This window comes from Syngnathus typhle, linkage group LG3 (assembly GCF_033458585.1).
Source record: "Syngnathus typhle isolate RoL2023-S1 ecotype Sweden linkage group LG3, RoL_Styp_1.0, whole genome shotgun sequence".
NCBI classification, from domain to species: Eukaryota; Metazoa; Chordata; class Actinopteri; order Syngnathiformes; family Syngnathidae; genus Syngnathus; species Syngnathus typhle.
In genome coordinates this window covers 687,365-714,657 of record NC_083740.1, presented here as the reverse complement: position 1 = coordinate 714,657, position 27,293 = coordinate 687,365, and the positions used below count along the sequence as shown (strand labels likewise).

General features: G+C 48.6%; 6 protein-coding genes across 13 annotated transcripts; 3 read left to right on the top strand and 3 right to left on the bottom strand.

Annotated features, from left to right (window-relative positions):
- Nucleotides 1–1,089: 1,089 nt before the first annotated feature.
- On the bottom strand, nt 1,090–5,413 carry LOC133151283 (actin-related protein 2/3 complex subunit 1B-B-like). 2 transcript variants are annotated; one of them, XM_061274172.1, is made up of 10 exons: nt 5,231–5,413; nt 3,916–4,035; nt 3,747–3,851; nt 3,456–3,678; nt 3,218–3,325; nt 2,502–2,747; nt 2,301–2,376; nt 2,011–2,210; nt 1,808–1,898; nt 1,090–1,456 (listed from the first exon to the last, which is right to left on the bottom strand). In XM_061274172.1, the coding sequence occupies exons 2-10, from the start codon at nt 3,977–3,979 to the stop codon at nt 1,418–1,420; spliced, it is 1,152 nt and encodes a 383-aa protein (XP_061130156.1). In that variant the 5' UTR covers nt 3,980–4,035; nt 5,231–5,413; the 3' UTR covers nt 1,090–1,417. The 2 variants fall into 2 exon arrangements, with proteins under 2 accessions (XP_061130156.1, XP_061130155.1); XM_061274171.1 differs by having other exon boundaries at nt 3,916–4,032; nt 5,231–5,411.
- Nucleotides 5,414–6,194: 781 nt separating this feature from the next.
- LOC133151282 (actin-related protein 2/3 complex subunit 1A) lies at nt 6,195–9,882 on the bottom strand. 2 transcript variants are annotated; one of them, XM_061274169.1, is made up of 11 exons: nt 9,600–9,881; nt 9,067–9,160; nt 8,827–8,931; nt 8,525–8,747; nt 8,060–8,167; nt 7,850–7,953; nt 7,660–7,768; nt 7,449–7,524; nt 7,188–7,381; nt 7,021–7,111; nt 6,195–6,750 (listed from the first exon to the last, which is right to left on the bottom strand). In XM_061274169.1, exons 2-11 carry the CDS (start codon nt 9,128–9,130, stop codon nt 6,712–6,714), a joined length of 1,113 nt encoding a protein of 370 aa, XP_061130153.1. In that variant the 5' UTR covers nt 9,131–9,160; nt 9,600–9,881; the 3' UTR covers nt 6,195–6,711. The 2 variants fall into 2 exon arrangements, with proteins under 2 accessions (XP_061130153.1, XP_061130152.1); XM_061274168.1 differs by having other exon boundaries at nt 7,660–7,953; nt 9,600–9,882.
- Nucleotides 9,883–10,467: 585 nt separating this feature from the next.
- LOC133151357 (proline-rich protein 18-like) lies at nt 10,468–11,547 on the top strand. Its single transcript, XM_061274312.1, has 2 exons — nt 10,468–10,842; nt 11,059–11,547. The coding sequence occupies exons 1-2, from the start codon at nt 10,468–10,470 to the stop codon at nt 11,449–11,451; spliced, it is 768 nt and encodes a 255-aa protein (XP_061130296.1). The 3' UTR covers nt 11,452–11,547.
- A 57-nt stretch (nt 11,548–11,604) lies between these two features.
- abcg2b (ATP-binding cassette, sub-family G (WHITE), member 2b) lies at nt 11,605–18,156 on the bottom strand. Of its 6 annotated transcripts, none has more exons than XM_061274308.1 (17): nt 17,827–18,156; nt 16,545–16,588; nt 16,172–16,431; nt 15,791–15,850; nt 15,576–15,693; nt 15,350–15,505; nt 15,130–15,287; nt 14,545–14,696; nt 14,391–14,483; nt 14,157–14,311; nt 13,843–13,994; nt 13,555–13,644; nt 13,349–13,473; nt 12,758–12,912; nt 12,594–12,683; nt 12,456–12,508; nt 11,605–12,390 (listed from the first exon to the last, which is right to left on the bottom strand). In XM_061274308.1, the coding sequence occupies exons 3-17, from the start codon at nt 16,321–16,323 to the stop codon at nt 12,243–12,245; spliced, it is 1,857 nt and encodes a 618-aa protein (XP_061130292.1). In that variant the 5' UTR covers nt 16,324–16,431; nt 16,545–16,588; nt 17,827–18,156; the 3' UTR covers nt 11,605–12,242. The 6 variants fall into 6 exon arrangements, with proteins under 6 accessions (XP_061130292.1, XP_061130290.1, XP_061130289.1 ...); XM_061274306.1 differs by lacking the exon at nt 17,827–18,156 and adding an exon at nt 16,880–17,279 and having other exon boundaries at nt 16,172–16,469; XM_061274305.1 differs by lacking the exon at nt 17,827–18,156 and adding an exon at nt 16,880–17,279.
- hapstr1b (HUWE1 associated protein modifying stress responses b) lies at nt 17,543–19,814 on the top strand. Its single transcript, XM_061274311.1, has 4 exons — nt 17,543–17,741; nt 18,377–18,457; nt 18,584–18,853; nt 19,124–19,814. Exons 1-4 carry the CDS (start codon nt 17,543–17,545, stop codon nt 19,372–19,374), a joined length of 801 nt encoding a protein of 266 aa, XP_061130295.1. The 3' UTR covers nt 19,375–19,814.
- A 763-nt stretch (nt 19,815–20,577) lies between these two features.
- Nucleotides 20,578–26,984, top strand: foxk1 (forkhead box K1). The gene is made up of 9 exons (XM_061274304.1): nt 20,578–21,471; nt 22,681–22,896; nt 24,096–24,282; nt 24,397–24,543; nt 24,618–24,811; nt 25,236–25,402; nt 25,478–25,675; nt 25,788–25,982; nt 26,299–26,984. Exons 1-9 carry the CDS (start codon nt 20,891–20,893, stop codon nt 26,511–26,513), a joined length of 2,100 nt encoding a protein of 699 aa, XP_061130288.1. The 5' UTR covers nt 20,578–20,890; the 3' UTR covers nt 26,514–26,984.
- Nucleotides 26,985–27,293: the final 309 nt, after the last annotated feature.

The window sequence follows — 27,293 nt, the reverse complement described above, 5'->3', positions numbered from 1 at the left end:
GTAAAGTGCCACACCCGCCCTCACCCCTACCTCCTAATTGGCTGGTTGATCTGTGACATCACACAGATACTCCATTAGGTTTTTCAGGTGTACCTAATAACTTTATGTATTTGACTACTTGCTCTTTATTTTGGGGGACACCAACACATATTACACAACTATACACATATGCATATTGTCTTATAAAGCAGTTAACCAAATGTCAGATTTTGGTTTTCATGCCCCAAAAAATAAAAACAAGGAATAAAACACCACACAAGTTGTAACAGGTATTAATGTTTATTAAAATAATAATAATAGTACATTTCAAACCAGCAATCTAATGTGAAATTGCAGTAGATATATTGGATAAAAATATTTAGGCGTATATATGCATCCACGTTATTTGAAGTGTTCTAAAATCAAGACGACCCAAAGAGAAGCATCATCTCCCCGTTGTTGCATAACGGGGCATCCCTTCATGCACTAAAGCTAGCCGTTAGCTTGGAGAAAACGTGCATAAAACAAGTGGTGGTTCTTTCTTTCTTTCCTTGGCAAATGGTCACTCGACATTCCGGCTTACACCGTTCACTGACTGATCCGTTGATGCACGCACGGGAAGGAAGAAAGGCACTTCACCCATTGACTCGTTCGGGAACGGGAAGTGACGTCATTTTCTTCTTCGTTTTGTTTTACGGCAAGGTGGCACCAGCTTCAATACATTAAAGTCATATGAACTGAAAAAAAAATATATATATATATATATATAAATAAAAATATAGCCTCTATACCGCGATAGATAAGAGAGATAGATAAGAGAGATAAAAAGCAATGCATCACCATAGCAACACGTTATACATCTCCTGGCCAAATTGATCCAAGCCGGAGGAGGAGGAAATGGGTGAAGGCAGGAGGAGGTGACACCTGTTTAATGTGTGTGCGTGTGTATTTGTGTGAGTGAGGGGGTGTCGTGATGCAAATCGTCCTGCTCGTGCCGTCCACAGGAGGGCGCCAGAAGACAAGGTCACATCCACAAAAGTCTCTCTTGAGTGCAGGTTCCCTCCCCTCCTCTTCCACAGAATGGAATCAAAAGTGAACAGCGGCCACAAACAACGTCAAGCACTTTTGTTTATTTATTAAATGCAAATTATGACCAGCATAAGTGTATAAAGAGGAGCAGTTACAGCCTCTCATAATGGACATTAATATCATTTTGAAATACTGCAGTAAGCGTTGAGCCAGGTCTCACGTCATCGGTCCCACTGGCAGACGGCCATGTTAGCGCGAGGGCCTAACACGGCGCGCTTGCGGCTGCTTGTTTGAGCAAAGGGTAGAAAAATAAAGACCTACTTTTAAAATATGGCAAAAAAGCTGTGGGGAGTAAGGCGCCGCTTGTCTTCTTCATATTCTCCTTCAAAGACAAAAAGCAGGAGTCGCTTCACACAATCTTCAGGTTCTTCATCGATGACTCCAGAGTCTGAATACAAGCAACCAAAATTAGTCAGACACCATACGTCATCAGGGAATTTGAAATCATTCACACTGCGGAACGGAAGCGCCACGGCTTCCGTAACGATACACATAAGTCGCTCCTGAGTATAAGTCGCACCCCGGGCCAAACCATGAAAAAAAAAAACTGACTTATAGTCCGGAAAATACGGTACACATCTATGACATACAGACCTCACGTTTCATCGAACGAAATAAATAACACAATTTAAATCGCACTTAGAACTAGATGGAGTAGTAGTAGTAGAAGAGCCAAATGGCACGCATCCGTTCCGCAGTTGGAGCAAACTGCTTGTTGGTGTGTGTGTGTGGATGTCACCTTGACATCCCAGATGCACAAGCCTCCATCCATGCCAGTGGTGCAGAACTTGGCGCACTGCTTGCGTCCTCCTTGCAGCACCGAGATATGACTAAAAGAGCAAAAGATGAAATAAAATGCAGCGCCGACATCTGGCCCTTTTAGCGCCGCCCCAGAAGAATCACACATTGATGCCAACTTTTTTTTTTTTTGCTCGCACACACCTGATGCTGTTCTTGTGCAGCGTGCTCAGGTCTTTGTCGGTGCTCTGGGTCTCCGAGGCACGACGGTCCAGGTTCTGGAAGCGCTCCCTGGCGCTGATCCCCTTTTGGGCCGCCTGCTTGGGGACGTCCAGTTTGCCTCCGAACGCCAGGCCTCCCTTGGCGGCGTCCAGCACAAAGAGCATGGGGCAGCAGTCGTGGCCCTGGAAGGGGGCCGGGAAAAGAACGTTATTCTGGGCGGCGCTGCTACCACGTCACGCTTGAAACCGTGGCGACGCTCGGCGCGTACTCACGGCGGCGACCAAGCTGCTCTCGGTGATGAAGGTAACGCACAGAAGAGGGAGCGTGTCGGACCTCAGGCTGCTCACGCTGTGGAATTTGAAAATGTTCAATTGGTTAGCGTGGGATTGCATCACTTACTGAATCGAAAACAACGGGAAACGTTTCTAAAAAAGGATTGAGGCAATTATGAATTAAAACACATGAAATCTTACGTGCTGCTCTTGCCGCCCTCTGCGACCGACACGGTGGAGTCGTGCGATGTCCAGGCCAGGCGGTTGCCCGAGTCGGAGAAGCAGACGCTGTGTACCCAGCCGCCGCCGCCGCCTGCCGCCCCTGCGCCGGGACCGTCGGCTGCGGAGCCCCCGGACTCAAACAGCATCTCGCCGAAGGGCATCTTGCTGCCCCAGGGCGTGGGGCTCGGCTTCTCCTCCACCTCCTTGATGTAGGCCGAGAACACCCTGCCGGCAGACAATTTGTGGCGCAAAAATGAAATAACCTCAGTTGTAAAATAGCCTCCGTTGTTGCGCCATGGTATTACACTCCAATCCTGTGGGTGGCAGTACTACAAACAACTGCCAGAAACAAGGTGTGCGTGTGTCGATTTGGTATTTATTTTAGTATATTTTTCATTTATTTATTTGTGCCTCAAAGATGACATTGTTAAATAGCCTCAATGGTTGCGCCAAGGTATTGCACTCCAATCCTGTGGGTGGCAGTACAACAATGCGTGTGTGTGTCCGTGAATATATGTCTTTAGTATTTTTTTTTTTATATATGTATTCATTTTTGAATATTTATTTATTTAGCATATTTGTAATTTATTGAGGTACATGTCGTTATTTTCATTTCAATTCAATTGAGTTGTGCCAAAACTTGACCGGCCCATTCTTTGATTTAGCCCACACGGAGGTTAGCTAGCGTTTGTTACCTGCACTTGAAGTCACACGAGCCGGCGGCCAGCAGCACGTTGTTGGGGTGCCAGTCCAGACTGAGGATGGTGGAGCGGATGGGTTTCTTGATGTGCTTGCACACCCACCTGCGGGGACCATGACATCATCAGATAGACCGGACTTACCCAATGACGCCTCATTGAGCTGCTTGGCTCCTCGGTTCCACTAAAAGTTCTAGAGAAGGGTGGCTGGGTGCGCGTGCACGTGCTAGCTCACCAGTCGTTCTCCTGCTCAAAGTAGCAGATGGAGATCAGTCGCGAGCCGCTTCCCACGGCAAACTTGTTTTCGCGCGGCGACCACTTGACGCAGCGCGCCGCCCGGTTGATGCGCAGGATGACCAGGGTGGGCTTCCAGGCGCCCTCCTTCAGAGTCCACACGTACGCGTTGCGGTCGGCGCCGCACGTCACGATGCGGTTGCTGTCGGGCGCCCAGTCCACACCTGGCGAGATCCGAGCGAAGATATGGTTTCGGAGGATTATGAGCGAGCAGCGCGTGGCCGCGTCTCACCTGTCACTTGGCCGTTGTGCTCTTTGAGCTCGTGAATCTTGCTCCACTTGGTCCCGTCCTTCTTGTAGATGTGGACCTCGTGGTTGTTGGGGCAGATGGCCAGTTCTGGGGAAAACTTGGCTTCAGTCCAGCTCGGCCGTTCACTTGAGGACGGAGCGGGGAAACTTACGGGTTCCGTCTTTGTTCCAGGCGTGGCAGCTAATTGGTTCCAGCAGGAAGCTATGGAAGGCCATGGCCAATCACAGAACAAGACTCAACGCCGAGCAGGAAGTGCCACGTGAGGAATCTGCTGACACACACCAAGGGAAAATACAACTTTGTTCACTAACAATATCAGATGCTTTTCAAAATACTGCGTTTTGCTCTTAATATCATATAAAAGAAAAAAAACGATTACAACACAACAACAAAAACTCTCAAGCATACTGATCACAATCTTCGTTTAATTTAGAAGAGAACTCGGGAAGTTGCGCAAGGAGGACGCTGGTGAGCAATCACAACCAGAAGAAAAGGGAACTTTGAAGAGAGGAAGTGTCTCGAAACAATGTCCGTTTTCGTTTCGGGGAAAAGCTCAAATAGAAACACATGTTCCAATACTTTGGTGGCTGAGCACAAAAGGCGTGAAACGGAAGAGGGACGTTTGAACTCCGTCTTTTGATCTGAAAGCCAAAAGTCTCCGGTAAAGTAGAAAAAACAAAAGGAGACGAGCATGCCGCTCCGGTTCTTTTAGGGGCGCACTGTCGACGACCCGTGCAAAGACGGAAGATTTCATTTCTTCTTTTGTAAGCCTTTATAAGGCGCTTTGAAAATGCCTTGTCTGACTCTCTTTTGATCATCCTAAACAACCAAGGCCATTTGGCCTTTATGTGGACTTACTTTGATGGATTTTACATTCAGGCGCCCACAAAATAGAAGGCAACTCATTTCAACCCCATTTTTCTTTTTGGGACGTGACACGCTGGATATAACCTGTGTGCATTCTCAAAATGGTCTTCAGGATGGGCGTGTGAACTGTACGCAAATCTTGTCATTCTCAAAGATTTAGTTAGTTTGAACACTTTAAAAAAATTCTTTCAACATTCCTTTATTATCTACAAACAAATAAGCTTTACTTTCACTTAGTTTACAGTTTCTAAAGTTTTCATTTTCTCAACAAAAACGTTTGTTTCTTCTTTTCAACTTTAGTTTTGGTCATTTTGCTCGCTTTTTTTTGACTAAAATAACTTTGCTGGGCCATAACCAACCAGGAAATTCTACGATTTATGTGGTCAACAATCTAAATAAATCCATTTAAAAACAAAAGTGGCCGCGAATATGCGGGGGTTCACTGCATTTCACCTCACATCTGGCTTATCCGTCAGTTTTCCAGCCTTTAGTAAAGACGCACAACTAAAAAGTCCGGTCCCGTTAAGCCCAAACAGGAAGTGAGCAAGACGAGGCACAAAATTAACACTTGTCTCCCGTTTGCCTTTTCGCTTACTCACCCGGAGGGCAGCAGAGGGTGTTGGCTGGCTGGCTGGCTGGCTGGCTGGCTGGGGGACTTTCGCGGACTCTGGCCAGTCAACACGAACGCCAACGACGACTGAAGCTGGGATGCAAGAAAAAGGAAAGAAAAAAACAAAAAAAGAAGAGCCGGGGGAGGCAACAGGAAGTGAGAGCGAGAATGGAAACTAGATCGGTGGGGCGGAGGACTTGACGAAACTAAACCAAAGTGAGGGGATCATTGGTTACTGTTTTTTTTTTCTTTGCATAAAGTCTTTGCCCCTCCCCAAAGTCATTTTGTTTCCTCAGCGAGCGAGCGCCAAAGACAAAATTATCCTTTTTTTTTTTAAATTCTAAAATGGTCGTGGAATGCAGCCACTGTTTGAGAAATTCAAAATAAATGGTATGCTTTTTTTTTCATTGCAGAATGATAGTAACATTTGGTGGTTTTCGTCATGTTTGCACTGGAAAGGGCATTTCGATTCTTGCATAATAGAATGAAACTGCATTTTAAAAAGTGAGGGAAAAGTGTCAACAGTTGACATGTGTTTGATCCGCCATAAATATCAGACTGATGGTGAAAAGGGCGTAGTCCTACCCACAGGTTGAAATGTTTGCACGTTTAAATGGAATTGATCAAAGCCTCCAACGAAAACCACACGACTCTTAAAAGATTTGGCAATTTGTGCAAAAAGGGTGTTGCTGTCCAATCAAAGGCATCCAACTCCCAACTTTGGATTTGCAACTACAATTGCTGTCAAGTGGAATATTGTGTAAACAGTGTGTGAATATTTTTCTTTTTGGTGTGATTAACACTGGCTTACGTGATCTTGTGCCTCTTGCCCTAAAGCTTGCACACCTTCCGCTTTCACTTCCTGTAAAATGAAAATTTGACAAGTGAGACAGAGCCAGCACATTTGCATAGCCATGAGCAGAGGAGAAAAAAAAAGACAACAGCAGCCCAAGCATGGTGTAAATGCATCTGAACTTTATTTCAACTGGCTTGATACAGACAGCCTCCATCGTGCTTGAGCTCGGAGCAACTAGTCGCCATGGCGACGCGAGTGAGAGAAAATGTCCGTCACCTCGACGCCACGCTGATATATTTGCGCGGAGGCTCTGCCGTGGTGATATTCGGTCTGACTTTTATTCATATCTTTTTGTGTGTGATAAAACTTAGCTTAGTGTTGAACTTTGGAAGAGGGTCGAGAACATAAAAGACACACGAGTCACACTTTTTAATAATACGGAACCTTCTCCCTTCCTTTCACAACTTCATTTAAAATCAAACGGCAGCAACTCAAGAAAAATCAACAGTGATGTCACACGTCAGTTCAGTGTGTGTGTGTGCGTGTGTGGGTGTGTGTTACGGCCTGCTCAGTGCTTCGGCAAACACTCGAAAAGGTGCGCATGTGTGTTACTGTCGGGCGAGTGTAGGCGAGGTCACGATGTCTCCATTTTGTTTTGCGTCCACAAAATGTCTTCACATGATGCGCAGACCCTGGATAGATGCTTCTAGGCTCTGAGGAGGGCAAATAAAGAGATGACAGTGAAAGCTCGTCATGCTGCGTGCTTGCACACGTCTACCTCGAAGTGGCTGACTTGTGCTCCCTCTAGTGGACGTTCACGGAATGAAATATTCAGACGGAGTGCACAAGGTTCAAAATATTACTAAAGAGGTTTTACAGTATTGTATTAGCAGCCGACTGTTGGATTTGGACTGAGAGTCAACTGAGGTTCACCCTGTGAAAGTTGTGGTGAATTTGAGCCCATTTTAAGCGTGGGCGGGTACCTTAAAGTCCCAGATGGTCATGGCGCCATCGATGCCGGTGGTGCAGAACTTGCGACAGTCCCTTTTGTCTCCCTCGTAGATCGACACTTGGCTGTGAAAACGCAAAGCACGACATATTTTGCACGAGCAACCTTTTAAGAAGAAACATTCCAGCGCCGTTGACCTACGTGATGCTGTTCTGGTGCAGCGTGTCCAGCGCGGTGTTGCGGTCCTCGGCGGTGGCCCTCTTGTCCATGTTGCGGAAGCGCTCCATGGCCGAGATGTTCCTCTGGATGCTCTGCTTGGGCAGGTCCAGCTTGGACACCAAGGTCAGCGCGCCGCCGTCGTCGCAGCGGAACAGCACAGGGCAGCAGTCGTGGCCCTGGACGCACGCCATCGTGTGCTTGGACGGAAGCAAAACAAAAATGGCCAAGCGCGCAGGAGCTTACGGCGGCCACCAGGCTGTTCTCGGACACGAAGCAGACGCTGAGGAGAGGCAAGAACTCCGTCTTCAGCTGCAAAGGACTGAAAACAACAAACGGGTGCATTTAGTCCCGGGTCTACAAAAAAACGTGGAGATGTTCAGTTTGAGCCATTGTGAAAACTGGCTTTAGCCGTCCATTTGACAAATAATACAAAAGTGCCGTCGGCTCCGCATACCTGGCCGTCTTGGAGCTTTCCACCACGGTGAGCGTGCTGTCATGGCTGACCCACGCCAGGCGGTTGCCCGAAGCCGAGAAGGACACCGAGTGGACCCAACCTCCTCCTCCTAAACGAGCACGACAGGCGCAAATGTTGTTTCGCAAACCCACGCAAAAACGGACATCTGACGGGGGGGGGGGGGCGAGACCTGCTCCACCAAATTCTGCCAGGACGGCTCCAAAAGGCATCTTGCTGCCCCAAGGCGTCGGGCCCGGCTTTTCCTCCACCTCCTTAATGTAGGCCGAGAAGACCCTACACGTCGCAAAGACAAACGAGGTCACAGCGTTGCCGTTTCCCGCTTGAAGCGACGACAATCTTTTGTTCCACTCGCGAGAATGGATGGATGGAGCCACGTCACCTGCACTTGAAGTCGCACGATCCGGCGGCCAGCAGCACGTTGTTGGGGTGCCAGTCCAGGCTGAGGACGGTGGAGCGGATGGGCTTCTTGATGTGCTTGCTCACCCACCTGGAATTAAAAAAAATTATATGCCGTCGGGCTCAATTGTTGTCCGGTTTGGTCATTTGAACATTCGCAACGCGAGCCCGAGGACTGTTGTGGAGTCACTTTGGGTCGACAGCAGAGGGCGCTATTGCCCAAAAGAAGATGGATGAAAATGAATGGATTCATCTCATTCTAATTTGCAATATTACCGTGTTTACGCCGGTCGGATTACACAGAACATATTCTTGCTTAGGAAATGTTAGCATTTAGCTCCCCTTTAGGTTCCTTTGGGGATTTTATTGATCATTGTTAAACGTTTAACAATATCTCCAAAACAATGAGGTCAATCAGGAGAGCACCAGAAGATTTGGGCTTGCTCACCAGTCGTTCTCTGACTCAAAGTAGCAGACAGAGATGAGGCGCGCGCCGCTGCCCACCGCAAACTTGTTCTCCAGCGGGGACCATTTCACAAAGGTGGCGGCCCTGTTGATCCTGAGGATGACGAGCGTGGGCTTCCACACGCCCTCCTTCTGCGACCACACGTAAGCGTTGCGGTCGGCGCCGCACGTCACGATGCGGTCGCTCTTGGGGGCCCAGTCGATGCCTGCGGAGAAATTGGCGTGGGAGCGAGAACGCGGCTCTATTGGCGCTGATAGCTCAGATGGATGGCCAGCCTCTTGTACCTGTAATGTGTCCGTTGTGCTCCTTCAGCTCATGTGTCTTAATCCACTGGTTGCTGCTCTTCTTATAAATATGAACTTCATGGTTGTTGGGGCTGATAGCAATCTCTGCATGGGGGAAAAAAAAAAAACAGCTCAAGGAGAGATCGAAGCAACCAACCAAACCTGTTTCCCCCCCTGCTGGAATGACAGCAGTGTCTTAAGTGTTGGCATTCAAAGAGGGTGAGAAAAGGCCAAACTGACGTGTCCTGTCGCGGTTCCATGCGTGGCAGGTGATGGGCTCCAGCAGAAACTGATGAAGGGACATCTTCTCAGGGTGTGGTCCTTCAATTCGGGGCTATCACAAACACAAAGGCAGCGCAATCATTTGATGACAGCCACCACCAGCTTTTCAATTACCTTCATCGAGTGAACTGAATGACGAGGACTTTGCCTCCCGTCGATAACCAACACGCCTCGCTTGGCCAAAGTGGAAAATATGCTCACATGATTCTTTCTTAGATTACGTGGGACGACAAGAAGGTTCAAAGTGAGCGGTTAGCATCGCTGGCTAAATCGCACCGCTCATTCTCGACAACCCATTTTCGCCCAAAAGACAACAAAATAGACGCCCTCGTTTTCAAGAGTTCATACTTCGGCATATTTATGTGGTGGATTTAACTTAAGTAGTAGCCACGCGCTCTGAGATTCGAAAGGGTCGCTAGCTCAACCGGCTAGGTAGGCCTGACTCGTCTGAGCCCGACGACGGTGTTTCCCGTCGAGCAATGCCTACTCACCTCGTCTGATCCTCGGCTCTCGGTACTCAAGTTAGCCGGTAAGCTAAGCAGCTCTAGGGACGATGGCGGGGAGGGGAGGGAAAAAAATCGACGACCGGCACCGGGGAGTCGGACGGGAATTCGCGGACTCTGGTCAGTCGACACGAATTCGTCCGGGAATGTTTGAGGGGAATATCAAGACGGACGACAACGACGTGTGCCCGGGAACATCCGGCGGATAAGTGAGCGACAGCTAGCTTAGCCACATCACGCGAGTAGCAAGCCCCGCTACGGTCAAGTGAAGAAGGCGCGTGCACAACCGGCCAAGTGGGGAGACAGCGCCACTGGTGTATACGAAAGGGATTGCATATCGGACGTTTAAAAAAAAAAAAAAAAAAAAAAAAAAAAAAATCAACGACTACAGTGAGAAGTTCATTTCATTTTAGTTTTACCAATAAATTTGAAAATAAAGCTAACCGGCCTCGGTATGACAATAGTTTTGTATTGTTCATTATACTTGATGTTTATTTTGTTTTTAGTTGTGTGTTTATATTCAGGGCAAGTTGCTTCGTTTTTATTAGTGTGTTTAGGATTTTGTTTTGTTCCGCTTTTCATGTTCATGTGGATCAATAAAATGACATATAAAATAGTGTGGGATATCCCTCATTTGCTGCTTTGTCTCAACCTCATACGCTGCTTCTTATTTATATGAACTACATGAAATTCTTTTTAAGGCTCCACCTGCAAATGTTTGAGGATCACGTGGAAGGCGGCGGATTATGAGTTCAGGTCTATTTGCAGCCAGCTGAGCCCGGGCGTCGCAAGCTGGCCGGGCTATAAGGCGAGCGCGGCTTTTCTAACCAAAGCGCGTCGGAAGCAGCCCTGCCGGATGGCCCGGGATGCTCGCAAGTACCTGGCCTCCTTCTTCTCAACGCCCTTCCGGCGGAAGACCCAGCTGCTGGCCTACTTGTTTCTGTGCGTGTCCAAGATGCCCTTCATCCCGCCCGTGTGTGTGGCGGGCGGCAAGGCAGAGGGCAAGGCGGAGGAGGGCAAGGCGGAGGGTGAGGCGGCGCCCCTGAAAGAAAGCGCTTCAGTGAAGGAGCGCTTGGTGTCCAACCTCAAGCAGCTGGGCAAGAAGAGCCGCCTGCCCGCAGCCGCCAAGGAGCTGTCGGAGCCCAGGAAGAAGGGCGTCTCGTCGCGCGGGGGGCTGCCAGAGAGCCTCCCCGCCTCCAGGACCGGGGAATCCTCGGCCAAGTCCCGTCAGGTCAGGTTGGAATCCTACTTTGAAAATCAAATCCAGATTTCAAACCTTGTCAAGCTAACTTGAAGTCTTAGTTTGAAACCAAGCGAGTGGAAACCTCAAAACCTCCTCCTGGCTTGAAGTTCTCAGCCAATTTCCAACCTTATAGGCCAGCTTTGAAAGTGCCGTGAAGCCTCATTGCAGGCGTGAAACCTTAACCCTGCCTCCAAAACCCTCCAGGTGAGGCCCCGAGGCAAAGCCCGACCGGAGGAAACCCGTTTCACGCTGACCCTGACTCCCGAGGCGGTCCTGCTGCTTCAGCGACGCAGCAACAGCAGCAGCACGAAGGCTGTTTCCGGAAGCGTCCCGGACTCCAGGCGAGCCAGGCGGGGCCTCCAGTCGGCGCCGTCCCACGGCCGGGCGGCGGCGCTGGTCAGGACTCGCTCCGACGTGAGCTCCATGGTGAAGGTGTCGCTGCTGAACGAGCATCACCGCTACGACGACGTGGAGTACGAGGACGAGGGCGACGGCCAGGTGGATCAGCGCGTGGTGCTCAAGTGCACCGAGTGGCTGCAGGGGCTGGAGAACGTGCCCGTCGGGCGCAGGAAGAGGGCCGGGGCCAAGAGCTCTTGACCCCCCACGACATTACGTGCATGCCAGAGCCCAACTCTCCTCCCTCCCAGTCATTTTTAGCTCACGATTGTTGCTGATCTCGTTTATGTTGTCATCATGTACTTGCACATTGAACACTTTTGGCCGCTGGGACACAAATGAGATGTCATCCCATAGTTTGTTTCTCGGGTGTCCACTTTTTTTTTTTTTTTTTTTTTTTATAAAACAATCCATGTTGATTGGTATCATTGGGAAAAAAAGTAAAAAAGACTTGACAAGATTTGCAGCAGAAAAGTTGCACAACATTTCAGCCATATTTTTGCTGCTGAGCAAATGAAAAAAAAAAGATCCAACACTTTTCTTATGAAAAAATATTGCGTTTTGCATACAAAGCAAACATTTATCTCAATATTAGCGTCAACTAAAAAATGGTTTGTGTCGAGGCCCTCCATCAAACGTCTTCCAGTGTGGCTTGTCACGCTAAGAAGCTTTACAAAGTCTCGGACGACGGATTAGCGCACGCTCGCTCGCCTCCCTGGTGCCCGCTGGGAGCGCGGGATTAGCCGCCTCGCAGTCAAATGTCCCCCCCCCCACCCAACACGTGCGCTCGGGCTCTTTCATGAGCTGGTTGGCTGCTGGCGTTTGATAAATAAATGTGTCGACCCTTTGAGACTTTGCTCTGTTTTGATTATTCAGTCCAATTTAATGTCTGGTGTCAGCAAATCTTTTTTTATATAACGTGCCACGGGGCTGGAGGCAGTGCGTCACCCGGCCGCTAATTAAAGACCGGGCCGCTAATTAAAGACCGGCTTTCACTTCCATCGGTTGATCCTGCGCAACTGGACGTAGGCCAGGACCATGCAGACCACGATGATCCCAAGAAGGGCCACCTGGTTCTGCCAGAAGCCCCACGTGGAGTAGTCGATGTCCAGACTCCAGAGGAAGAGCTCGCCCGGGACGCTGCGGAGGGCGCAAATGAGAATAGAGAATTTGGGCTCCTTTTATCGACTTGCGGTTCTCCTCACGTGGTGGTGTTGCTGTAAAACACCTGTCCCGCCATCTCGTTGATGAACGCGGCCTGGCGGACAGGAAGAAACAAAAACGCAGAGGTCAACCATCCACCAGCGGGACTGAGACGATTGTTTTGTGAGTCGGGCTCTTACGTTGAGTCCGTATCTGAAGATGCTGACCCACTTGAGCCAAGAGAGCCAGCTCAGCATGGCGTTGAGGTTGACCAGGTAGCCGCCAAACACCTGTGAAGACGGCACAAATGGGGCGCCGGCCGGGAGGCCAAACGGCCGGCGCCCGCCGAGCGCTCGGCGCCAACCATCATGAAGACGAAGGGGAGCGCGATGAGGATGTTGGCCATGGCGAAGGATGAGACGCTGGCCGACACCAGGAAGGCCAAGCTGACCCCCGCCAGGCTGACCAGCGACATGGTCAGCGCAAAACGCAGGAAGGCCACCAACGCTGACTTCAGTCCTGCACGCCAGAAAAAAAATGGATTGAAAGAAATACAGGCTCAAATAAAAAGATGATTGTCTTCAGTTGCTCTTGGTCAGAATAAAATTCTCATAACCAATTCATATCAAATATACATGGATTATATAAATATGTGTGTAATATTTATATATTATAAAAATATTTGTATTTGTATATTATACAAATATTTTTTTATATATATTATATAAAAAAATATATGACATTATTATTATTATTACTCACATAGATTATTAAAAATATATGACAATTTTAAATATAAAATTATATAAAACATGATTAAATATTTATAATGAATAGAATGATAGATTTGTGTTTTTCTTTTTTTTTTTAAACGCTAAATGTTTGAATTCCAGGCCGAACATTTGAAGGGTTTATTTTCCCTTCAATGTATGAACCCGAATAAAGTTTCATGTACCCATCATGTAGTAGGCAATGGCGGAAAAGATAAAGATGGGAATCATGCGATTGGGAATGAGGTCAGCGAGGATCTTGGACAGGAAGTAGACAGACGTGCGGTAGTAGCCGCTGGAGTTTTCATGGCTGCACAAGCAAAAAATGAGCAAAGGTCAGCTTTCTTTTCTCCACATCGACGTGGAAGCAAACGTAGAAAACTTGGATGACATGAAGATGGCCCTCTCGTTGATGAAGAGCTCCACGGCCGAAAGATTCCCAAACACCATGTTGATGATGAGGAAGAAGAACGCGCCGCTCCTGCCCACAGAGCAAAAAAATTAAAATACATCATAAATAAAAGAAACAGAAATACATTTACAAAAAAACATAATAATAACTAAAAATACATCAAAACAAATAAAAATACATTAAAAAAACATACAAATCATAAAAGATACAAACATCTTGCTGATAATTGTGGCGACATAAATGCTTTTGGTACCGCTGGCACCGTACCTGTTCTGCAAAGCTTCGGGCAGGGTTAAGGGTATTTGGAAATAAATGAGGCCCACCAGGACGGCGAAGAAAATGTTGAGCGCCAGCTGAGCGTACGACGTCTGCGGGTTCCTGAGCGAGTTCAGCGCCGTCCTGCCGCACAGCACGCGCATCTGCCGAACACCGGCGCTATCAAGTTGCGTGATAAGCCATGTTCATTATCTCCCGTTTTGCCTCCAAACATTTTTGGCGCCGTAAAAAGACAAACTTGAAGAAATTGGAAGACGGTCGGCTCGAAAAGCACCGTTTTGCCTGAACTCGAGTGAAAGGCTGACCTGGTAGAGGAAGGAAGTGGCGTAATCGGCCGCCTCTTCCCGACCTTTGACCTCGCCGGCCACGCCCAGGCTGATGCGGTCCAGCTCGCGCAGCACGTCTTGGCACAGCTGCGACTGCAAATACTTGACGGCTAGCACGTTCTTGCGCTCACCTGCTGGAGATGAAAAGTCACAACATGACGTAAACTGCACTTTTCGCTGGATTTGCTTATATAGCATACTTATATAGCATACTTGTATTCATTTCCTCAAGGGTGGACTTGGCTTCGCCGTTGGTGATGTCCATGAAGAAGTCAGCGGGGTTGTCGAAGGACTCAATTTGGTAGCCTGGAACAAAGCGCCGATGTGACGTAGCCATGCGCCGGCGTTAGGGGGGGGGGGGGCGTACCCAGGTCGGTGAAGTACTGGAGGGTGCGCTGGGCCGGCCCGGCGTACACCACCTGGCCTTTGTGCATCAGCGTCAGGTGGTCGAAGCATCGGAAGATGGAGAAGCGCGGCTGGTGGATGGAGAAGATGACCGTCTTGCCTTGCCGGGATAGTCTGGAGGTGGGGGGGGGAATCAACGGACAATTATGGAGCCATATTTGGGAAATGTTCTGCGCTGGTGTGTGTTTTGATTTAAGAATAAAAAAGGTGATTCTCATCATTTTTTAAAAAAAATTGAGGTCTTACATATATTTTTGGTGTATTTCAGGTAATATTAGAATTAAAAATAGAACTTCAAGAAAGAAAATCAAATAATAAAATAAATGACCTAATAATTATACATCATTATAAAAATCTATTTTTTATTTTTAAAGAAAATTGAGGGTTTATTGTGTTATATTTATTTTTGTTTGATATCAGGTATTATTAGAATTCAAAACAACTTCTTGAAATCATATAAAAGAATCAATTATAAAAATGAAATGGGCACAATCCATTTTTTGTTTGATCCATCCGCCGTGCGGCTTTGATGAGGTGGTTTGCGTACTTGTGCAGGAGCCTGATGATGCAGTTGGCCGTGTTGGAGTCCAGGCCCGTGGTGGGCTCGTCCAGGAAGAGGAGAGCGGGCGAGGTGATGAGCTCCATCCCGATGCTGCAGCGCTTCCTCTCGCCGCCCGACACGCCACGCAGAAACTCTGTCCCGATCTGCATCATCAACGTTTTGAGCGCATGTTTAACAACAACGTTCGTGACAACTCAGAACCAACCTTGGTGTCCGCGCAGTCATTCAGGCCTAGCTCGTCCAGGATGGCGTCCACTCGTGCGCGCTTGTCCGCAGACGAGTGGCGTCGGGGGTCCAGACGCAGGTTGGCGCTGAAGCGAAGGTTCTCCCGCACGGTCAACGTTCCCATCAGAATGTCATCCTGGGAAGTATGGAATGAAATGAATTCAATAAAAAACACAACTGTGTGTGCGACATGACTCGCCACGTACCTGGACCACGTATGCAGAAGTGAGCCTAAGGTCAGAGGTCACGACTTTACCATTCACCAGGATGGTTCCTTGCCGGAGTCCGGCGGGATCTTTTCTCCCAGCGATGACATCCAGGAGCCTACGTGTCAAGACGCAGGCTGGGGAATTAGGTAACCAAGTACAAATACGAGTACACAGTGTACGCGAGCGTGACAAGGCGAAATGTTTGAACTCACGATGTTTTGCCGCTTCCTGTGGCGCCCATGATGGCGTTCATCCCGGGTCTCATGATGTCGCTGCGACAACAACACAGATTTTAGTTTAAAAAATGAGCTCATATAAAGCTAATATATAGTCAGACATGTGTATAAACAAACAATAGCGGTGTTTTGATACATATATAGTCGTTGTTTTTAAATTAGCCAAAAAATTTAAATACCGTTTTTCCCCGGACTATAAGTTGCAGTTTTTTTTTCCAGTTTGGTACTCAGGAGCGACTTATAGTCCGAAAAATACGGTAGGTCCAATACAACATAATATTTAGAAACAATTGTATGTTGAAACCTACAGAAAGCGACTTCCATTGCTATTTGAAACAATGTTTGCGTCGCACCTACCTGACATCGTTGAGGATGTATTTTTCCGGCCGTTTCTTTCGACACCACCTGCTCTCCGGGATGCAGTAGTGCAGGTTGCTGAAGGTCAGCGTGGGTCCTCGTTCTTGGACGTAATCGTCCAAGGCAAACACGTCCTGCCGCTCCTTGCTCATGATCCAAATGTGACAAGTCGATGGCGGCCTTGGATGTTTTCATGGCAAGCACAGAAACGTCCGAGCGGCCATAAAAACATCTCCCGCTAATCTTTGGACTCTCCCTCACTATCAGACATGATGAAAAAACACCAACACAGCGTGAACTTGAACTTTCCATGCACTCCATATCTAATCTCAACGACTGTCATCAAAGATGCAAACATGACAGAAACACTCACTTGGGTTGAGACCTTCCATTGAACCTGGGCCACCGAGATAAGGCCTGCAAAAAACGAAACCCATCTCATAAAACCAAATTGTGAACGTTCATTTGAAAAAGTTCATATTGCTTTAATAGTAATTAAAGTGATTGATTAAAAACATCAAATATCCTGCACGTTCCGTGAGTCCAAGCGTCACGTCCGGAATGCGACACACATTGAAAAGAAAATTCATTAAAAATATAATGAAATAGACTTTTGTTAATGCCATTGTTTGTGTTCACGTACAATCATTGTGAAGGGTTGCAAAAAATACAATTTTAAATCATATCATAAAATAAGAAAAGTTTTACATTGCGCTGTGTTGCTATCGTTCAGTCCCCAAAATGGGTCCAACACGAGACCACCACGTACTTGTGGCGTCATCTGGATATTAAGGGCTTTTATAAAAAGACGTTTAATCGCCGACGTCGACCTCTCAAGAAAGACTTCCGCCAACATTTTTCAAGACGCAGAGGGAGTGGACGCTTTCCACGGCATCTTGCTGCCTCCTGCCGGTCGTAATGCAGTCAAGACTGGGGGGAAAAAGGCCAGGCTCCTCGTCGGTGTCGTTTAATTTCTTGACCAATCGCAGCTCAGTATTCTGCTCGTCGTCACCTATTAGCCAATCGGAATTCGTGTTTAGCTCTGAATGTGATCGTCGCCGTAGCCAATCGCCTTTCGGAAAGGACACGAGTTGGGCGGGGCTAAAGGCAGAAAATCTTGTGTTGTCATTCTAGTGCGGTGGTGAATGTGTGTGTATTGTGTAAGTAGGGCGGACAAGCCGACCAACACAATGCGACTCTAGCGGTTATTATCCGTGTCCCCCCGTCCCCTCTTCGCGCTAGAGGCCCGAGGAACATTTTTCTCTCCCGCAAAGTATCGAACAGTAAGCGCCAAGGACCGGCGAATCCCCGCGACGAGATTGGACACGTCAAGCGGCCGGGCGGGCTAGCGTCGAGGCTAACCCGTTAGCCATGGAGGAAAGGAAGGAGGAGGGAGAAGCCGAGATCCAGGAGCACGGCCCCGAGCACTGGTTCTCCAAGTGGGAGCGCCAGTGCCTGGCCGCTGCCGAGCAGAGCGAGCCGCTGGGCGACGAGGAGACGGAGCAGAACCAACAGAAGCTGTGGCACCTCTTCCAGAACTCTGCCACGGCGGTGGCGCAGCTATACAAAGGTACGGACGGGTGGGGGGCACGAGAAGAGAAGAGTGATGGGGGGGCATACACAAAGGACACCGGCCAACGCCTCTCTTGATCTACCTTTAAATGAACGCCGGTCCCCCAGTAATTCTCCATTGGGTCTTTCATTGTCGTCTTGAACATATTGTTCCCATTAAGCGTTTCTTTCGGGCTCGTGTCGGATCGGACCTCGACGCCAACCTTACCCGGTTGCCTCCAGACGGCCACCGGTCTGCGGAAGTGTAACCCTGCAGAGTCGAAAAGTGGACTTCCGAAGATGCAGGTGGTCTTCAGAAGTGCTCAGCACGTTTGGAGGCCCTCGCCTGTCTCCCCCCCCTGGATGCTAAGCTAATGCTACTTAGCGGTCATACGTGCTAAGTGGTGAGGAACTTGCCAACCCTTGTCCTCCCTCCTCCCGTCTGGCTGTGACGTGAAAAACCGAAGTACGATCAGTTCTGAGGATGCATTGGCATCGGCATTGCTTAGACGGCTTAATTCTTTTCCCCTCACCCGCCGCCGGCCACCACAGTCAGCTCCATAACTGTCGTTATTTGCTTTTTGTAAACAAGGAAAGGAGAAGAACAATGAGTAAAAGTTTTTTTTCTTCAAGTTTGTGAAATGTGATTTTCAGACCGAGAATGTCAACAGCAAGGCCTTTCGCTCTGGGTGCCCTTCCAGAATGCGGCCACTGCCGTCACTAACATGTACAAAGGTGGGTAATGACATCCTTAAAAAGAGTTGATTTCTTTTCTTTGTTCATCCCCAACAGCTTATACTGGCTTCACCTTCTGTGGTGGTGCTTGCTTGTAAGAACCTTGTTTTGGTTATTGTTCCCCAGAGAGCATGGAGGCGCGCCAGCGCAGCTACGACCTGGGGATCCAGATCGGCTACCAGCGCCGCAACAAAGAAGTGATGGCCTGGGTGAAGAAGCGCCGGAGAACCATCCGGCGAGAGGACCTCATCAGCTTCCTGTGCGGCAAGAACCCCCCTCCCAGGACGACTCGGGCCCCGCCCCGGGGAGCCATGGTGGCCGCCAGCCGGCCGCCCGAGACGGGCAGCTCCGTGGAGACGGACTTGCAGCCCTTCCGAGAGGCCATAGCCCTGCACGGTCAGTACGGATACACTTTTAAAGGGAACGTAAAGAGCAGCTTTGCTTGGCTGGGATCCCTCCCACGGCGGCGGAGCCCTCCGTCTCGTTTGTTTCATAACATTGTTCATGCATATTGTACTTAGTTAATAGAAGCAAAAGTTTTTTTAGCTGACTGAGTGAAATAGGAAGGGGGCAGAAATGGCAGTAAAACAGGCCAACATGACAGGGGACAAGTTACATACTAGGTGTTGTCTTGAATGGAGGTATAGACCTTTGTACCTCGTCCAGGTCTCAGCGGCGCCATGGCCAGCATCTCCGTGCGCTCGTCGGGCCCGCCGCCCGGCTCGCCCACCCACCCGGCGGTGGCGCCCCCCCACGCCAGGCGCCGCAACGGCCTTCACGACGTGGACCTGAACACCTTCATTGCCGAGGAAATGGCCCTCCACCTGGATTCGGCCGCCAACCGCAAGCGGGGCGCCGCCCCTTGCGGCGACGTCATCACGGACTCGCCCACGCATAAACGCAACCGGATGCTCTGAGCGCCAAAGACCGGCTGCAGAGAACTGAAAGTCGTCCGGCCCCTCAAGCGCCATCCTAGCTGCATTGCTACGTATGATAATCGTGAAATAGACTTTATTTGGACACACGCCCCCATCGTCACCGGCATTTTGAGTCCCCGTGCGTGTCTTATTACTTTTGGTTACCAGGCAACACATATGCACTATTTATGTTTGCACTCGTGATGACATTGGAAGTAACCCAACACACATGCTCCTCCCCTGTTTTTTTTTTTGTTTTTTTTTCAATTCACACATGCTTTGTGATACAATCTTTATGTAATGTGTGTAAATAATAATAAAAACACTTGGTGCTGTTGCTATATGTGGTAAATATTGTAAAGACAAAAAAGGAAATGGAACCGGACATGTCCATGTACAATAAATAACCCAATATGCCAATAAAGGAACTACAAGTGTGACACTTGAGTTGTCTTTTTAGTGCGAGACCGCACAGTTCTGCAAAAATAGTATCAGTTGTGGGGCACCTTTGGGAAAAAAAAAACAGGCAGAACACAGAATGACCTTAAAATGGGTGTTTTGAATCAAAATGTGTGGTTTTATTTTGGGGGGGGGGGCATAGCTTCTTGAGACTTTTTGCACGTTGTCTATAAAGTTTTACGTGGCTTAGTTAAACCAATTTGGGGGTTGATTTTTAAATAAAAGTACACCTGACCAAAGTCAGCCTAAAATGGCTGCCGCAAATGTGGCAGACTTCCTGTATTTTCCTGACTTATAGACTGTATCTATTTTAGTTAGAAAAAAAATACTGGGTAAAATACACAAATAACAGACAAAAGATCATTTGCAAAAACACTCGGTTCAAAACTAAAATGGGTCCGATAGAAAAGAATGGAAGCGAATGAAGTGTTGAAACAGCACCCTCGTGTGGCCACTCTGCGTTATGACTGCAGCGAGTCAACGGCACGTGAGATCCGTTTCTCCGGGTTTTGTGGCCATCTTGTTCTTTCCGTGTTTATAAACAGACGATCGATAACATAAAGAAGGGGGCGTAATGGAGGCGGGGCTTTTCACGCAGCCACAAGTTGTGAGCGCTGTGATTGGATGAAAGCCAAGTGTACTTTCTCTTCCAAGCTTGTACAGTATAACACGTAAACGTGACAGGGGTAACACTATTACGCGTCACTCGCTCACTTCCTGCCCCATGTGGCGTCTGTGAGTGAAAATGTCATTCTGCTGTCATCGGTGCTATCGTTTTCTTTGAACATTTTCACTTGCCCGTCAAAAACAAGGGTTATGTCTGCTTTACTAATGCCATCATTTCACAGACCTGAGAGGTCTAGTTTACGAGGAGTGCATGAACGCAGCGCTTGTCCAATTCCTTATGGGTCTCCATTGTGTTGGAAATAAAAAAACAATTCTCTCTCTCTCTCACTCAGGAGAATTGACACACTGACAGACATCTCTCTCCTTTCCCCAAAGAGTTGTGTGAACGCTCTCTCTCATTTTACCAAGCAGCAGCAGTCCGGTTCCTCCCATGGCTCCATTCCGCTTCTTCCTCGCTGCAGGGAGTGCTTGTTGCTCTGTCAGCCCCAGCGAACAAGTGCCCCGGCCCCAAACTCTCACGTTGCGAAGTGCCTGTGAAAGTGTGATTGACCCCCTGCGAAACAACATGGCAGACTACCGGGACGACACCGGAGCTCGGGCCCTGCTCGCCTTGCAATCGGCGCCCTGCAGCCCCGTGCGAGTGGCGGTCACCTCGCACGTCTTCCAGCACCAGCCGTCGCTTGCCTTCCTCGGTCCGCCGCTGACGCAGGCCACCGCTGCTGGGTTGCGCCCCGCGTGCCTCGAAACTCCTCTCCCCCAGGCCTTGGCCAGACTCGAGGGCCGGGACTTTGAGTTTGTCATGCGCCAGAGGACGCTCACCATCGGCCGCAACTCGTCCCACGGCTCCGTGGACATCAACATGGGCCATTCGAGCTTCATCTCGCGGCGGCACCTGCAGCTCGGCTACGACGAGGCGAGCGGCTTCTCGCTGCGCTGTCTGGGCAAGAACGGCGTGTTCGTGGACGGCGTGTTCCAGCGGAGAGGAGCGCCGCCGCTGCTACTTCCCCGACAGTGAGCTCCTTCTGCTGCACCTTAGCATGTTAACTTAGCATCACAAGCTAATAAACGTGATCTCAATAACGTTCCGCGTACAAACTCATTTATACATCAATCAAAAGTTATTTTCGAGAGTTTCCACTTTTCCTCGGCAGTTGTGAGGTTTCGACGATGGATCTCATTTATAACAAACGAGCGGCAGTTCGCGGCTTGAATTGAAATGTCACTTTATGTGCTCTTTAAAACGAATTTATTTGTTTCCCAAACTTTTCTTTCCATGCAAGTGAATGAACTTTAGCTAGGCTAGCTGAGCACATTCGTGAGTAGGTCTAATATTAGCAGCGTTGTGTTGTTTAAAAAAAAAACACGTTATTATCAACTGCGGCTACCCTTAAGGCTTATTTGCTTAGGTATTAAAAAGTGCAAAATGTGACATTTGTTGGAGCAATAACATTCGTCAATAGCTTTTTTCGGCGTTCTTAGCCGACGTGACGTGTAGCTGCTAATGTAAACAAACGCACCCCTGCCCTGGCAAGTCCTCACGGGCCGGGGCTTAAGCTAGCTGCGTTCGTTCTACACTTGAATTGCTCCTTCAGCGTCAACTTTGACGTTAAACGCTGAGTTCGTGCATGTTTGAAGTTGTGGCCCAAATGATGGTGCTGACTTGTCTTAAATAAAGTCGAAACACGGCGAGGGCGTTTGTTGTGTTGTGGTCGTCAATCAGGCCGTTGGACCTTGAGGGGGGTGGGGCGGGGCGGGGCGGTGCTCATCTCTGATTGGTCGCTTTCAAGTGTTTAGAGCAGCTGGTACCGGAAGTGGAGTGTGCAATGAAAAGCACATGAAATAAACACAAAACCAACTTTGGTGCGATTTTGCGCATTTTTCTGGTTTTGCTGAAATGAAAATGATTCATCAAAGAAATAAGTTCATCAATGTTATCCAAATAAAGGGCGATTTAATGCAGCAAATGAGGTATAGCGGTAATAATGCTGTGATGATCAGCATTTTATTAATCCTACTAATAACATTGTTATTAAATTGACACAATTAAAAATTGTAAACACATTACAAAAAAATGGTTTTGTATTTAGGCGGCTGGAACTGAGTCATGGTATTTCCATTGATTTCAACAGTGAAAGATGGTTGAACAGAAGGTGTCAATCTAAAATTGCTTTTGTCAATGTGACACGACGACTAACTGGCATCATACTCGCCCTCCTTCAGGTGCGTGTTCCGCTTTCCCAGCACCGTCATCAAGATCCAGTTTGCGTCGCTGCTTAGCCACGAGGAGCAGCGGGAGAAGGAGCTCCCCTCGCCGCCCATGCGCCCGCTTTTGCCTCACATCTCCCCGCTCCAGATCAGCATCCCCACCGCGCAGCAGCACGAAGAGCACATGAGAGCCTTCGGCTCGCCGCTGCCGTCGCCGACCGGCACCCTCAGGTATGCCGCGCACACGTAAACCGAAGTCATAAAAATGGGGACTCGCCTGAAGTTAAACGAATAAAACAGCAAACATTCTATTTCTGGTGACAACATCAATAACGATAATAGTGTAATGCTGGGATGCCGTTTCTTGACTTGCGTAGGTGAGGACATACAGTACGTGAACTTTATGTACATGGATTCCTGACATGTGACTGCTCACAGGACTTTGCTCTGACATCATGAGATGATGTTCGTGTATTTATATCCGTGTGTGTGTGTGTGTGTGTGTGTAAAGTTGACATGAGCTCATTCATATCGCTCCCAGTTTTTCACTCTTGGTCAAGAGTACCCTCTTGTGGCGCTATGATGTCACTGCAGCGGCTGTCCGCTTGCTCACGCCTTATATGGCGGGGCGGGAGCTCCACGCAGTCGGATTGGTGGACGGGAGGATTGTTTTGCTCTGCAGATTGATTTTTTTTTTTGTGTGTCAAATCAGAGCTGGCTTGTTGACTTTACAAGCATCATGGCAGCTGTTGTTGGTTGTTCAACATGCACGCTGGGCAATCATTAACATAACGCAGCTCATTGATTATTAGAGTGAGAGAGAGAGAGAGACAGAGATTGTCAATCTGTCTACAACTTTTTGTCTGGAGCAGATTTTTTTTCTCATTGAGATCAGTCGCATAGATCACTATTATAAGACTCCAAACAAATGTGCAACTTTCTTTCTTTCTTTCTTTCTTTCTTTCTTTCTTTCTTTCTTTCTTTCTTTCTTTCTTTCTTTCTTTCTTTCTTTCTTTCTTTCTTTCTCTCTTTCTTTCTTTCTTTCTTTCTCTCTGTCTCTCCCTCCCCCTCCCTCCCTCCCTTCCTTCCTTCCTTCTTTCTTTCTTTCTTTCTTTCTTTCTTTCTTTCTTTCTTTCTTTCTTTCTTTCTTTCTTTCTTTCTTTCTTTCTTTCTTTCTTTCTTTCTTTCTTTCTTTCTTTCCTTCTTTCCTTCCTTCCTTCCTTCCTTCTTTCCTTCCTTCCTTCCTTCCTTCCTTCCTTCCTTCCTTCCTTCCTTCCTTCCTTCCTTCCTTCCTTCCTTCCTTCCTTCCTTCCTTCCTTCCTTCCTTCCTTCCTTCCTTCCTTCCTTCCTTCCTTCCTTCCTCCCTTCCTTCCTCCCTTCCTTCCTTCCTTCCTCCCTTCCTCCCTTCCTCCCTCTTGCTACAATTCCAGCGTTCCCAATTCGTGCCCGGCAAGCCCTCGCGGCGCCGGGTCGTCGGGCTACCGCTACGCCCGCAGCGTGACCAGCGACCTGCAGCTGGCGGTCGAGTACGCCGCCAAGGCCGTGTCGGAGCAGAGGCGCAACGTGGCCGATCAGCGCGGCGCGACCGGAGAGTCGGGCGGCGGCGACAGCCCCAAGGTGAGGACCTCCCCCCCTCCCTCCTTGTGTTGGGCTACCTCCACTCTATTTAAAAAAAAATGATGTATTGATTTATTTTTATGCCAAGCCTTCGGTCACACCTCTGCGTTTCAGGACGAGTCCAAACCGCCGTACTCGTACGCTCAGCTGATCGTGCAGGCCATCTCGTCGGCGCCCGACAAGCAGCTGACGCTCAGCGGCATCTACGCTCACATCACCAAACACTACCCTTACTATCGCACCGCAGACAAGGGCTGGCAGGTTGGATTCCCACCATTTCTTTTCCACCCAGCCATTTTCTCTCTCTTCTGATGCTTTTTTTTTACGCCGCTCAGAACTCCATCCGCCACAACCTGTCGCTGAACCGCTACTTCCTGAAAGTGGCGCGCTCGCAGGACGAGCCGGGCAAGGGCAGCTTCTGGCGCGTGGACTCCAGCTCGGAGGGCAAGCTGGTGGAGCAGGCCTTCCGCAAGCGCAGGCAGAGGGGCGTGGCCTGCTTCCGGACCCCCTTCGGACCCCTCTCGTCCCGGTAAGACAGCTGAAATGAGGAGGCGGCTCTGTTGATGACATTTGAAAATTGATACTTACATTTAAAAGGCAGACACTGGTGCGTATGTCATTGAGCACTTAGTCCACCAGGGGGCGATGCCTGCTTTAGGCTTTATCAACATGCCTAAACAATACGTAAAGGAAAAAAATCGCCATCTGTGTTGGAAAGAAAGGCCTTTTTCTTTTTCAGTGGGTTAAATGAAAACTTATATTTCAGACATAGTGGGCAAGGCCACTTTTTTTTTTTTCCTAGCCGCACTCTGTATCATCCGGAGTAACCATTTTGTTTGTCTGTCCTTTGTGCTGCTCGCCATTGGGCAGGACAAAGTAAGTGGCGCTGACTTTTGGGCCGCCTTGCCCTCCCGCCGTCTTGACGTTTGCGCTGTGAATCTGCTTTTGTCCAGGAGCGCCCCGGCCTCGCCCACCCACCTTCTGTCGCCTCCGTCCAGCGGGCTGCAGACCCCCGAATGCATGAGCAGGGAGGGGTCCCCCGTGCCCACGGATCACCACGAGCAGCTAGCGCACAAGCTGGCCGCCGTGCCCGAATATCGCTACTCGCAGAGCGCGCCGGGTCAGTTTGCACAACGCCTGACTTTGTTTTCCTAACTTGAAGTGTTTGCCACTTTTTTGGCGCGGGTCTGTGTAGGGTCTCCGGTCAGCGCTCAGCCAGTGATCATGGCGGCGCCCCCCCACCCGAGCGCCACCCTGGGCAAGGCCCTGGCCCTCATCCCCGGGGGCGGCGGCCAGATCCACCTGGTCCAGAACCCGACGCCGTCCTCCGTCACCATGCTGCGCGTGGTCACCGGCGCCCCTCCCAACGGCTACTGCGCCACCGAGCTCAGAGGTGGGTCCGAAAAAGGGGGTGTCCGTCCGGCGCTTTGCAGAACTTCACATGCTACGTATCACCGGCGGAGTGTGTCTGCTTTCTCATCTGTGGCCTTTTTTGCGTTGGTCAGAGGCGCAGCTTCAGCGAGAGCTGGTGATCCAGTCGCTGGACAGCGCCGGGCACGGAGCCGACCCGCGCAAGGTGGCGCTGGGGTTGCATCATCTGCCCGTGCACCCGGTCACGCAGAACGGGAAGCACGGCAGTACCGCGGTGGCCGTGGCGACCGGCCTCGCCACGGCAACCGGCCTCGCCGCTTTCACTTCAAGTACGTTTCACACAGAAAGCTTGCAGGGTTTTTTTTTCTTCAATGTAACTTGTTTTCATCAAAGTAAATCCAATTGAATCTGCATAAAATGGAGTTGTGTCTCGAAATCAAATGACAGTATGTCGGAATTGATTCATCTTGCATCTAAAATATACGTGTACAATTTTTGCATTTTGTTTAAAAAAACCCTCTTGACTTTTTTTCTCATTTTTCTAAAAAAATAAAAAATAAAAAAAACAGATGTAGCCAGATGAACTTTTTTGTCCTCTCCTGTTCTTAAAAAAAGCCCTTTTTTTTTTTTTATCCCGCCCTGCAGGTCTAAGCAGTCCTCTCCAAATTCTGGCGGCTCAGGCTTCCAGCTCACCTCCCGTGATGCTGAGTCGTCCGCTTTCCACCGAGCCGGCAGGCACGCGCGACGAACCCCTGGCCAAGCGGTCCAAGATGGACGACAGCGAGGGATCGGCACCCGCCGGCGCCCAACAGCCCGTTATCGTCGCCGTGACGACGGAAAGCTACGAGCCCAGGAAATGAAAACACCTGAAGGGAAGTTTGTCACAAAATTATTTAACTCCAAAAAATGGAAGCAAACACTACTCGAGGACTTTGATGGATGAAGAAATGGGCTTACGGAGTAGCCAAGAAGACGATGACATTGTTACAAGCTTGGCCAGATTGCAGCAATGGTCCCTAATGGCGAAATCCAAACAATGTTGTCCAAACCTGAAACAAATGCATGATTTCATTGAGCTTTTACAAGAAAAAAAAAAAGACAATTACCCTTTAAAAATAACAAAAAAAAACTTGTTTAACCTTTACTGCTTTTTAGAATGTTTGAGCAGCGCTAACGTAGCAACTAGAAGCTATTTTTTCTTAAGAGTTTGTGTAAAATTTTTTTAAAAAAGCATTATTGATACATTTTAGAGATGATTGTTTTTATAAGTGTCCCACAGTTGTGATTACCAAGAATGTCGTACCACAAAATTAAAGCCGCATTGACTTGAACCACTTTTTGGAATATGAAAAGAACTTTTTATTATGAAGATATTTCAAAAAAACTCAACGATGACAAATACCACCAATCAATCAATCAGTGTTGACTTTTTCCACCCGCTTGATTTGCATGTCCATACATGGGCGAGAGTGGAAAAAGCAGCAGCACAACAAAGGAGAAATGTTTTTATCTTGTAAAAAAAGGTCAGTTTATCTTTTTGGACTACAATCATTAGAAATAAAACTGCAAAAAGCAATGGTCAATCTTCAAAATGACCCAAAAACTTTGACACCATGCAGGAGCCTAAAAGCTAACCTTAA

Coding starts and splice junctions, on each gene's coding strand:
- LOC133151283 (XM_061274172.1), bottom strand. CDS start 3,979: ATGGCCTTCCATAGCTTCCTGCTGGAACCAATTAGCTGCCACGCCTGG. Junction 3,326..3,455: donor TTTGAGCAGGAGAACGACTG/GTGAGCTAGCAC, acceptor TGGTCCCCGCAG/GTGGGTGTGCAAGCACATCA. Junction 2,211..2,300: donor AGAGCAGCTTGGTCGCCGCC/GTGAGTACGCGC, acceptor GCCCCCTTCCAG/GGCCACGACTGCTGCCCCAT.
- LOC133151282 (XM_061274168.1), bottom strand. CDS start 9,130: ATGTCCCTTCATCAGTTTCTGCTGGAGCCCATCACCTGCCACGCATGG. Junction 8,932..9,066: donor ATGGAACCGCGACAGGACAC/GTCAGTTTGGCC, acceptor TCCCCCATGCAG/AGATTGCTATCAGCCCCAAC. Junction 7,954..8,059: donor TCGTGCGACTTCAAGTGCAG/GTGACGTGGCTC, acceptor TGCGACGTGTAG/GGTCTTCTCGGCCTACATTA.
- LOC133151357 (XM_061274312.1), top strand. CDS start 10,468: ATGGCCCGGGATGCTCGCAAGTACCTGGCCTCCTTCTTCTCAACGCCC. Junction 10,843..11,058: donor CCTCGGCCAAGTCCCGTCAG/GTCAGGTTGGAA, acceptor AAAACCCTCCAG/GTGAGGCCCCGAGGCAAAGC.
- abcg2b (XM_061274308.1), bottom strand. CDS start 16,323: ATGAGCAAGGAGCGGCAGGACGTGTTTGCCTTGGACGATTACGTCCAA. Junction 15,288..15,349: donor ATGACTGCGCGGACACCAAG/GTTGGTTCTGAG, acceptor TTGATGATGCAG/ATCGGGACAGAGTTTCTGCG. Junction 14,312..14,390: donor CCTTGAGGAAATGAATACAA/GTATGCTATATA, acceptor TTTCATCTCCAG/CAGGTGAGCGCAAGAACGTG.
- hapstr1b (XM_061274311.1), top strand. CDS start 17,543: ATGGAGGAAAGGAAGGAGGAGGGAGAAGCCGAGATCCAGGAGCACGGC. Junction 18,458..18,583: donor CGTCACTAACATGTACAAAG/GTGGGTAATGAC, acceptor ATTGTTCCCCAG/AGAGCATGGAGGCGCGCCAG. Junction 18,854..19,123: donor AGAGGCCATAGCCCTGCACG/GTCAGTACGGAT, acceptor TACCTCGTCCAG/GTCTCAGCGGCGCCATGGCC.
- foxk1 (XM_061274304.1), top strand. CDS start 20,891: ATGGCTCCATTCCGCTTCTTCCTCGCTGCAGGGAGTGCTTGTTGCTCT. Junction 24,283..24,396: donor GCGGCGGCGACAGCCCCAAG/GTGAGGACCTCC, acceptor TCTGCGTTTCAG/GACGAGTCCAAACCGCCGTA. Junction 25,676..25,787: donor CTGCGCCACCGAGCTCAGAG/GTGGGTCCGAAA, acceptor TGCGTTGGTCAG/AGGCGCAGCTTCAGCGAGAG.